This window comes from Camelina sativa, chromosome 13, assembly GCF_030686135.1.
Source record: "Camelina sativa cultivar CO46 ecotype springtype chromosome 13, ASM3068613v1".
In the NCBI taxonomy this organism is placed as follows: domain Eukaryota; kingdom Viridiplantae; phylum Streptophyta; class Magnoliopsida; order Brassicales; family Brassicaceae; genus Camelina; species Camelina sativa.
In genome coordinates, this window is record NC_141892.1 from 23,466,199 (window position 1) to 23,476,779 (window position 10,581).

At 40.5% G+C, this 10,581-nt stretch overlaps 1 protein-coding gene across 3 annotated transcripts; it reads right to left on the minus strand.

Annotated features, from left to right (window-relative positions):
- Positions 1-955: 955 nt before the first annotated feature.
- On the minus strand, positions 956-10,216 carry LOC109124602 (uncharacterized). Of its 3 annotated transcripts, none has more exons than XM_087480881.1 (8): positions 10,031-10,216; positions 4,188-4,665; positions 4,039-4,105; positions 2,725-3,221; positions 1,900-2,352; positions 1,493-1,808; positions 1,277-1,402; positions 956-1,182 (listed from the first exon to the last, which is right to left on the minus strand). In XM_087480881.1, the coding sequence occupies exons 4-8, from the start codon at positions 3,151-3,153 to the stop codon at positions 1,169-1,171; spliced, it is 1,338 nt and encodes a 445-aa protein (XP_087337007.1). In that variant the 5' UTR covers positions 3,154-3,221; positions 4,039-4,105; positions 4,188-4,665; positions 10,031-10,216; the 3' UTR covers positions 956-1,168. The 3 variants fall into 3 exon arrangements, with proteins under 3 accessions (XP_087337007.1, XP_087337006.1, XP_087337005.1); XM_087480880.1 differs by having other exon boundaries at positions 4,039-4,113; XM_087480879.1 differs by lacking the exons at positions 4,188-4,665; positions 10,031-10,216 and having other exon boundaries at positions 4,047-4,104.
- Between the last annotated feature and the right edge of the window lie 365 nt (positions 10,217-10,581).

Here is a 10,581-nt window from a genome sequence, read left to right on the forward strand (position 1 = left end):
GTTTTCTCCCAATCTAGGTCAATTAGTTTATTGGTTTGTTTATATTTTATAAATATAACATCTACTTTTCTAGTACTAATGTACAAAACATATATAATGGAGTACTAAAAAACTAAAATTAAACTTTTAAATGATTATAAAATAACTAAGTGATTTTTCTATAAATAACAACATTTGAAGTATGATAAAAATATATATATTTTAATTTGATACTGACTCGTTGATCCGACCCGCCGGTTCATGGATTTTTAGCGGAGTTTTCCGGTTTTTTGCGGGTTCTTAGTTGTTCGGTTTTCAGAGGTAACCCGGACCGGTCCAACCAGTTGATCCGGTCCGGGTTTAAAAACATTGGAGCAAATCAATTTTCAATACTTGTGTTGTTTCAGTTACTATACTATCATTGATTTTAAATGTCAAGACGGTGCATAGCATCACATGTCCGGATGTGATGGATACTTTGATGTCATGTATGGCATATATTACCGGTTCAAAATATTCTTTTCCAACACCAGATTGTTGCAGCAGCTTGCGTACAATTTATCTTGGAATTCCAACAACACAAGATCGTCAAGTTTTCTGTGAGTGTTTGGAAAATGATGTAAAGTCGATGAAAGTCGATATCGAGAAACTTCTCAGTGTACCTAAACTTTGTGGCATTATTTTACCTGTAACCTTTGACCCAATGATTGATTGTTGCAGGTAAATCTTAATACTGAAAACGGTAGTATTGTTTTTGAACCTAGAAAACCTCAATTTAAAAGAAAAAAACTTTTGATATAAGATTTCCTTAAAACAAATTGTTAATTGTTAGAATGTTTCTCATTTAAAATTTTAAAAACTGTTTGTGCAGTGTTAAGAAGAAGAAGACATTTTCACTTAGATGTATTTTCAAAATTTAGAATAATAAACCATATCCATACATATACCCTAGGATCATCAATTAGACCAAACTATATTTTTAAACCTGTTTTTCATAACCAATAAATATGAGTTGGATACACATACAGTATATATAACACTGAAAAAAATAAACTACCAAACATTTCTATACAGACATACATGGTACAAAAAAAACCTGTTATACGGCAGCCTTGGTGAAAAAAAGAACACATCTCTGTTTCAAATTTGGTGTGTGTTATGAGAGAAAGCAAGAACACTCGTTTCGTTTTCATGTTATGTTCACTGCCAAATACCAAAAAAACATGAAGAAAACGTTTTTGGTTATGTCTAAACATGAGAAAAATTTATGAAATAAGTATATGGATTTAGAGATTACCGATTGTCTTTTTGAGCAGCCATAGTAGAAGAGCAAGCTCGATGCTGAAGATCATACGCAACCATGTTTTATCCACCAAGAATCCGTAAACTGTGATCCCAGCTCTGTTGTTCTCTAGATAGGTCACTATATATATATATACAATAGAGAAACCAAATTAGTTAAATCGCGAAAAAGATTTATTCCAATCATCGTCTAATTCAAGATTTTCTTTACCTAGAGCTTGACGTTTCTGAGCACAAACGGCGCTGGCATAGATTGGATGTATCTCAATATCATCGTGATCTCCTTCTCCTTCTTCATCATCATCAGATGATTGAATAACATTACGACGACGCGATAAAATCTGAGAATGTTGTATCGTCGTTGGACATTTAGGAGTCTCTCCATCATCAAGAACATCAAATGTATCTAAAGAGGCGCAAACGTTCCACTTTGTGGCGATGCTCGTTACAGATTGAGCTTTGTGAGTCATTTGCGTTGCACTTTTTAAGCATATGAATAGCCCTGACACCAAGCTTATGGAGCATAACTGTAAAAAGCAGAGACATTGATCAAGATAATGTTTTAGAAAGGCAAGAACAAGACAGATCAAAGTGAAGATAATACGTAGTAAATCTCACCGCAAGCTCGCCAACTTCATAGATATTAAAGGGAACACTAGCTCTAATGGTGGTAAGCAAAGCCATGAACTGAGTGGCAGTGACAAAGAACAATGACAAAACAATGAATCGCCTGAAACGGTGACTTACAACCTTCAGCTCACGCCTGATTTTGAGATGCTCGGCGAGTATGGAACTAAAATCAGTGATCTCAGAGGCGAAGCAGCGGGCGAACTCATCGAGACGGAGGACCTGAAGGTGGCAGATGTTTTGGTAAAGGATACAAGCGATGATGAAGAGTGATGTACGGTAAAGCCAAGATGAGAGCTGAAGTGTACAGGCTAAGACATGGCTCAGCATTGGGTTTATGATGTAAGGGATTTGGTTGAAGCCTGAAGCATACCACCAGATACGATAGATAGCTTGTAGCGTTACCGATGGAAGGACGAAGATAGCTAGTAGCTTCATTGATCTCTGCAAACAAGAAACAGAGCATACGACACTTGTAAGATGCTAATATCCGGATTTCCAAACCGGTAACCGAAATTAACCGAACCTAACCGCTATCCGAATCCCGAACCAAGTTTTTGTATGGATTCTAAACACAGAACCGAATTGAATGAATCAGATAACCAGACCTATCCGAACCAAATTTTTGTTTGGTTATATTCGGTAGCCTTGCACATTAACCAAATTACCCGAAATCCGACTACCCGAACCAAACCGAACCTAAGTCCACTGAGCCAAAAGGGCTTACCAATCTAAATGATCTAATCCCAAAATTAACTATTCTAATCATGAAATTAAATACTAATGACTATAATTAGCAGATAAGATTTAATTGACCTGGATCTCAGCTTCGTATCCGATCCTAACTTTATCGTTCACATCTTTAAGCTTATCGAAGAAGAGGAACCTTCGGATTCCATACTTCTTGGACCAATCCGAGAGACTAACGAACGAGATAACTGCGAAGATCGATAACGAGAGCTGAACCAAACCGTCATAAGGACGGCGGTGTTTGAAATCGCAGTCGGCGCAACGTAGCACGAAGTGTGAAATCATTGGGACGATGACGGCGAGGAGGAAGAAGATGGACCATGAGAGAAGAGTTTTAACGCGATTTGATTGATCGAACCAGAGGAGGAGTCTCGGGAATGAGAATTTCGTGGCTGGTGATGATTCCGGTGGTTTTTGGAGGATCGGGTCGGGTCGGGTTGAGGAGTTGTGGGATTGATCAGATCGTTGTTGCTTTGATGATGATTCTTCCATCATCGGGGTTTGAGGGTAGTTTCGGGATTTTGAGATAGTTTTGCAGAGTTTTGGGACTTTGGAGGGGAAAGCTAAAGAAATTAAGGCACTTTGGATTTTGTAAGCTGACGTGTGTACAAGACCAGATATTTAATTTAGACAAAAAAAAAAACAAAAACCGACCATAGACTTAACTTTTTAAATATATTTGAATTTATTGTTATATAAATTAGAAAGTGTGTGAAAATGATTCAGTTCTTTTTTTAAATAACTACTAGGTTTTGGGGGTTTATAAACAAATTTATTTTTATATATATAGTCAAACTCATACTAATTAAGATTTTAGTTTGATTTTTGGTTTGTTTAAAAAAATAATAGTTTCATCAGTGTTTTAAAATTTGAACAACATAACGGTTAGACGGGTAACAAACTAAATCAAATAAATAATTGGTTAGAATCTATTAAATTTGTGAACTATCAAACTGGATATATAACCGCTAACAATAATAAAAACCCATTTGAAACAAATGCAAATTTTTAGGGATGGACGTAATTCCCTATCTGTTTTATCATGTTCCATTATGACCTCCACCCGTTTTTTTATTCCTATTGCATATGAGACATTCTAGATACTAATTCTAACATGTTACTTTTTCTTCGTTATAAGAAATAACTTATATAGCAGATTTTGGTTTTGTTTTATTTTTAAAACTGAAATGTGTAAACTTCATTGGTCAAATAGATTAATATCGTTTACACGTACGTTCAGTTCTTCCTTCAACAGTTTTTAAACGTATAAAACTAACTATGTATTTGTGTTTCTTTAACTTAGAAAATCTCACAATTCACCAAAATAGCAACCATAGGGGCATTCAGAACACTATGCAATAAGGTGTTTGGAAACATTACAATCTCCCCTTATAGTACGAAAACATCAACTCCCACACTTGATAGACTCTTGTGCCACTGAACTACTCTGAGAAGCTAAAAAAATTATTCAATTATTATTTTGAATCTAAATCAAAGAGTCCCAAAAATATATAGCAACTATCTATCACCTGATTTGGAGATGAAATTGAGAGGGATAACGATAGAAGAAGCCCGACTGATCAATCGGTGGCAATATTGAAGCCAATTGGTCTCCCAATTGCCGCGCGAGATAGAATCTGATGGGTTTGGCGGTGGAGAATCAATTGACAAGGTGAAGCATCGATGACATAGGCAGCTAGAGATTTGAGGTGAGAGAAATTCAACACAAGATCTAAAGATATAAAAAAAGATTGAGGGTTGTCGACGATAAGAAACCAATCGAGTCAAAAAAAAAAAAAACCAGATCAAGTCGACGAAAACCCAAAAAAAATGATTTCTTCAAGAAAAGATAAAACTGACTTTGTATTCTGCACCACCACTTTGACAAAGGAATGCAAAATCAATCAAGGAATGGAAGAGAACCTACAAAATGTTTAAAGAGATAAATTTACAATTTATCCAAGAAATTCTGATCGGTAATCTGAAAAACCCATAAGGAGTCGCTTTCTAAAATCGAACTAGAATGATAGGCTAAGAGTGCCAATAGCTTTTGTGAAGAGGAAGCTAAGAACTAAAGGAAGAAGAGCAAGACAGTGGGGAAAGACCAAAAGTGGCTAAGAGGTCTAAACCGTGGAATCCAGTAGAAGGTTAGAGAATTGAATAAAAGAAGCATTGTGTGTATATACCAATGTGTTGTCGTTTCATAAAAGAACCCTAATAAGGGAAGTTGTATTTAAAGAACAAGCCTATGGTTTTGTAGGAAATAACATTAATAATCATAAACTTCTATCCTCTTCTTACCTTACTCTCCACCGACAGGCGCATTATCTCTATCTCCCTCTTATTTCTTCTTTTCAAAATCAGGTTAAGGGTTCGACACTAACAAGTGGTGCTTTCATTGAGAGTTTTCTGATGGCTCCTCAACAGTCGGCTGTCGGAAAAAACATCCAAACCGAAATGAGTGAGCTCGAGTTGTCCTCCCAGACGGCTCCGACATCTCCTTCGCTGGAACAGCGAATCGACCGACATGATTCTGACCTCTCGTTCATCAAGGAAATACTCCAGAAGATCCTTCGTAACCAAACCCTTGGCGTCGCTCCCAACTCCGATTCCGTTCCTACCTGGTTTAACAGCCCAGTCTCCGGAACTCCACCACTCCAACAGACGACGACACCACAGGTTGGTTCTACCAGTCAACCTACAACGGTGATTCTTCCAAACCCAGAACAGGGATCTCACCTCAGACCGGCGACTTTGCAGTTTTCGGCTCCTCTACCAGAGCAGCAGGCTGCGTCGCAGGATTACATACCGGAATACCCTAACCGTCAGATGGAGTTACCCTTGTTCGAAGGTAAGAGTCCTGAAGACTGGCTTTTTCGGTTAGAAAAATGTTTTGCGAATAGGGGAACACCGGAATATGCTAAGATAGATTTAGCGATATCTTGTCTTACCGGCTCCTCCGTGACTTGGTGGAGAATGACTTATGGGAGACAACGAATCGGTAGTTGGAAGGACTTCAAGGATAAGTTCAAGGTGAGGTTCAAGCCGAGTAGAGGGTTGTCGGCGTTAGATCAGCTCATGAGTATTCACCATATGGGTAGCGTGGAAGAATACCGAGAACAATTTGAGGAGATAGCAATGGAGCTTCCTCATGTCTCTGATGATGTACTGGAGTCAGCTTTCCTCAGGGGTTTGCGCAAGAATATCAGAGACCAAGTGGTGCGTTGTAGGCCTTTCGATCTGGCAGAAATAGTGGACACTGCAAGGATGATAGAGCATTAAGAAAGTGAGAATACTAGCCTGCAACCGAGGACAGTGGTCAGGTCTTTTTATTCTCCTACACACGGCCAAGGAGCAAACTCTTCACGACCAGTGGACCATGCCCAAGGGAAACGGCCCATGGAGAACAACAAGGATCTCAAGAGGACCACTGGGGGTACCGAGTCTCGCAACACCAATCCCTGTAGACATTGTGGTGACCGGTGGTTTCCTGGCCACCGCTGCAAGCCTCAGCAGAAACTGAAATGTCTGGAGGTAGCCGAGGATGAAGAACAGTATTGTGATGCAGTCGAAGAACATCACACTCAGGAAGTGTTGGAAGCTGATGTGGAAGAGATACAAGAGTATGAAGTTCTCTCTATGAGTTCTATGTCCGGACTAACAGATGAGAAATCCATGCGCATGATGGGAAAACTAGTGGACAAGGATGTCGTGGTGTTGGTGGACTCTGGGGCCACTAGAAGTTTTGTGGATTATGGGTTGGTGAAGGAACTAGGACTTACCATTTCTACCACACGAGCTTTTGGAGTACGAGTGGGAGGGGGTAGAGTACTTAAGGGAAAAGGGAGAGTATCGGGTACATTGCTAGGGATACAGGGAGTAGAAATCATGGAGGAATTGTTGGTGATTGAGCTTGGTAGCACAGACGTGGTGTTGGGGTATTCCTGGTTAGCTACCTTGGGAGACACCAGGATAAACTGGCTGAAAAGAACTTTGAGCTGGAAGATTGGTGCGCGTTGGGTGACCATTGTAGGCGATCCCTCCTTAAGCAAGGAACCAATATCCCTTAGGTCCATGGAAAGAGTTATACAGCACAAAGGGGAAACCTATCTGCTGGAATTAACGACTCTGTTCGAGGGAAACGTACCACAGGACAAGAAAATTCCGGAGGTTGCAGAAATTCAGGAGTTGGTGAACGAATTCAAATCAGTTTTTGCGATGCCTCAATGTCTTCCTCCTCAACGTAACAGAGAGCACACCATTAACCTCCAATCTGGTACCGCTCCCATCAACTTACGCCCTTACAGGTACTCATTTATCCAAAAGAATGAAATTGAGAAACTGGTGCAAGAAATGTTGGATGCTCAGGTTATCAGATCTAGTGTCAGTCCTTACTCCAGCCCCGTTTTGTTAGTAAAGAAGAAGGATGGTGGTTGGCGTTTCTGCGTAGATTACAGAGCCCTGAACAAGGCTACCATCCCGGATAGATATCCAATCCCTGTCATTGAGGAGCTGTTGGATGAGCTGCAAGGTGCAACCGTCTTTTCCAAGCTGGATTTGAAGTCGGGATACCACCAAATTCAAATGAAGAGCAGCGACGTGGAGAAAACGGCTTTCAAAACGCACCAAGGTCATTACGAGTTCCTGGTCATGCCTTTCGGTTTGACAAATGCCCCATCAACATTCCAGAGCATCATGAACGACCTTTTCAGACCATACGTGAGGCGTTTTGTATTGGTGTTCTTTGATGACATTCTGGTGTATAGTCCAACCCTGCAAGAGCACTTGAAGCATCTGAAAGTGATACTTGGGTTGATGCAGCGAAATCAGTTTTATGCCAATGTTAAGAAGTGTTCATTCGGTAACTCTGAAGTTTCCTACTTAGGCCATCGAATCTAAGCATCAGGAGTTGCTGCGGATCCTGACAAGGTCGAAGCAATGCTTCAATGGCCCACACCAAAGAATATAACAGAGCTGAGAGGATTCATGGGTTTAACAGGCTACTACCGTCGCTTCGTCAGAAACTATGGTCTAATGGCGAGGCCATTAACAGAATTACTCAAGAAAGGGCAGTTTGAGTGGACACCAGATGCTACCACTGCTTTCCGCCTGCTGAAGAAGACAGTAACAAGCTTACCAATTTTGGCTCTACCGGATTTCAATCAAGAATTCACCATTGAAACAGATGCATCGGGCAGTGGCATTGGAGCGGTGTTGTCTCAGAACAAGAGGCCTATATCATTTCCCAGTCAGGCTTTCTCCTCCAAGGGCAGGGTGAAATCAGTATACGAACGAGAGCTACTGGCGATACTGATGGCCGTGAGTAAGTGGAAACATTACTTGACTGGACCAGAGTTCGTAATTAAAACAGATCAAAGAAGTCTTAGGCACTTGCTGGAACAGAAATCAGTTTCTTCAGTCCAACAACGGTGGGCAGCAAAGTTAATTGGACTCAGTTATCGCATCGAGTATAAGCCAGGCGTAGAGAACAAAGTGGCAGATGCGTTATCAAGGAAACCAATGGTTGCAGAATTGAATCACATCACTCTAACGGCTCCCCTGAACCTGGATAAGGAAGAACTGTTAAAGGAGGTGAGGTCTGATACAGAGTTGGGAAAAATACTGGTCGCATTGGAAAAGAAGTCGGGTGATTACCCAGATTACAGTCTGGAGAAAGGATTGCTGTACAAGAATGGTTGCTTAGCCCTACCAGCAGGATCTCCCTTCATTCCAAAGCTTCTGGAGCAGTTTCATGCTAGTGCAGTAGGAGGACACGAAGGGGCTTTAAAAACATTCAAGCGGTTGACTGCTGAGGTAACTTGGAGAGGAATGAGAAGGGACGTGGTGGAATTCATTCGAAAGTGTCAAGTATGCCAGGAGAACAAGTATTCTACCTTGTCACCAGCAGGGTTGCTCTCACCTCTACCCATTCCTACACAGGTTTGGACTGACGTGAGTTTAGACTTTGTAGAGGGATTACCTAAGTCAAAAGGATTCAACTCAATATTGGTGGTGGTTGACAGATTGAGCAAGTATGCCCATTTCATTGCCCTTAAACATCCTTTCACAGCAAAGATAGTCGCCGAGGCATTCATTCGAGAGGTGGTCAAGCTCCATGGGTTCCCTGAACGGTTGGTCTCGGACAGAGATCGAATCTTTCTCAGTAATTTCTGGACAGAACTGTTCAAACTACAGGGAGCAACTCTGAACCGCAGTACTGCTTATCACCCTCAATCAGATGGCCAAACAGAAGTGGTAAACAGATGCCTAGAGACCTATCTTCGCTGTTTCACAAGTAGAAGACCGACTGGTTGGGCGCAATGGTTACCATGGGCAGAGTTCTGGTACAACACGTCGTTCCACTCCGCAATACTGAACACTCCCTTCTATGCAGTTTATGGTCGTGATCCTCCAAAACTGTTGCGTTATGGTGACACTCCTACACCGAATGCAATGGTCGAAGAGTTATTGACAGATCGGGATAGCCTTTTGGTGGAATTGCGGGAAAATATGGAACTGGCTCAATATCGAATGCAGAAGGAGGCCAATAAGCATCAGAGGCAGGTAGAGCTGGCAGTGGGTGACTGGGTTTATCTCAAGCTGAGACCGTACAGACAAAGCTCAGTGGTGCAGAGGAAGAATGAGAAATTGGCCCAGAGATTTTTTGGACCTTATCAGATTCTGCAAAAGATTGGTCGAGTAGCGTACAAACTCGAGCTTCCGGCTCATAGCAATATCCATCCGGTTTTTCACGTGTCCCAACTCAAGTCAGCAGTACCGACTCCGTATCAAGCTCAGGCATTACCTCCGATACTCACCCCGGACCTCGAGTGGGATACAGAACTGGAGACTTTGCTTGACATCCGCAGGTCAATTCAGGGAACAGCAATGGAGGTGTTAGTGCAGTGGAAAGGATTGCCCTCTACGGAATCGACTTGGGAATCACTCACAAGTTTGATGGAGCAGTTTCCACACTTTGATCTTGAGGACAAGATCAGTCTTCTGCGGGGGAGTATTGATAGGCTAAGAGTGCCAATAGCTTTTGTGAAGAGGAAGCTAAGAACTAAAGGAAGAAGAGCAAGACAGTGGGGAAAGACCAAAAGTGGCTAAGAGGTCTAAACCGTGGAATCCAGTAGAAGGTTAGAGAACTGAATAAAAGAAGCATTGTGTGTATATACCAATGTGTTGTCGTTTCATAAAAGAACCCTAATAAGGGAAGTTGTATTTAAAGAACAAGCCTATGGTTTTGTAGGAAATAACATTAATAATCATAAACTTCTATCCTCTTCTTACCTTACTCTCCGCCGACAGGCGCATTATCTCTATCTCCCTCTTATTTCTTCTTTTCAAAATCAGGTTAAGGATTCGACACTAAAATCGAACTAGAACCAGAGGACTAAGCAGTCTTCGTGATGAGATGAGCCAAAATCAGAGGAGGAGATTGGTTAAGGTACCAATTTTGAGGCTATTGAGGAGGAAGAGAGGAGGCGGAGGAGGAGAAAAAAAAAAGAAGACAAATGACTTTTACAATGACATTAGGTTACAATTCTGTTTGGGTGATTTTTTTTTTTCCCAACACAAAATATAAGAAATCTTATATTATGGATTATCTTGAAAATGTTTTAGACTTAAAAATCATTTAAATACCTATACAATGACAGACAGTATGCAAAAGTATAATAACATATTGATTTTTTTTTTTTTTAACCCAAATGTTCATTTATTTATATTAAGCATCATTTATGTTATATAAACGGGTGTATGGTGATATCTGATAACATACATCTAATAAATAACAAAAAAAAAAAACAAATTTTTCATACTATATTTTTTGTGATTTTAAGTAATAACTATTTTTCAATATCTGCTTTCAAACATGACCTCTCCTAATATTTTTCTTTCAAAAATGCTCTAAAAGTCAGA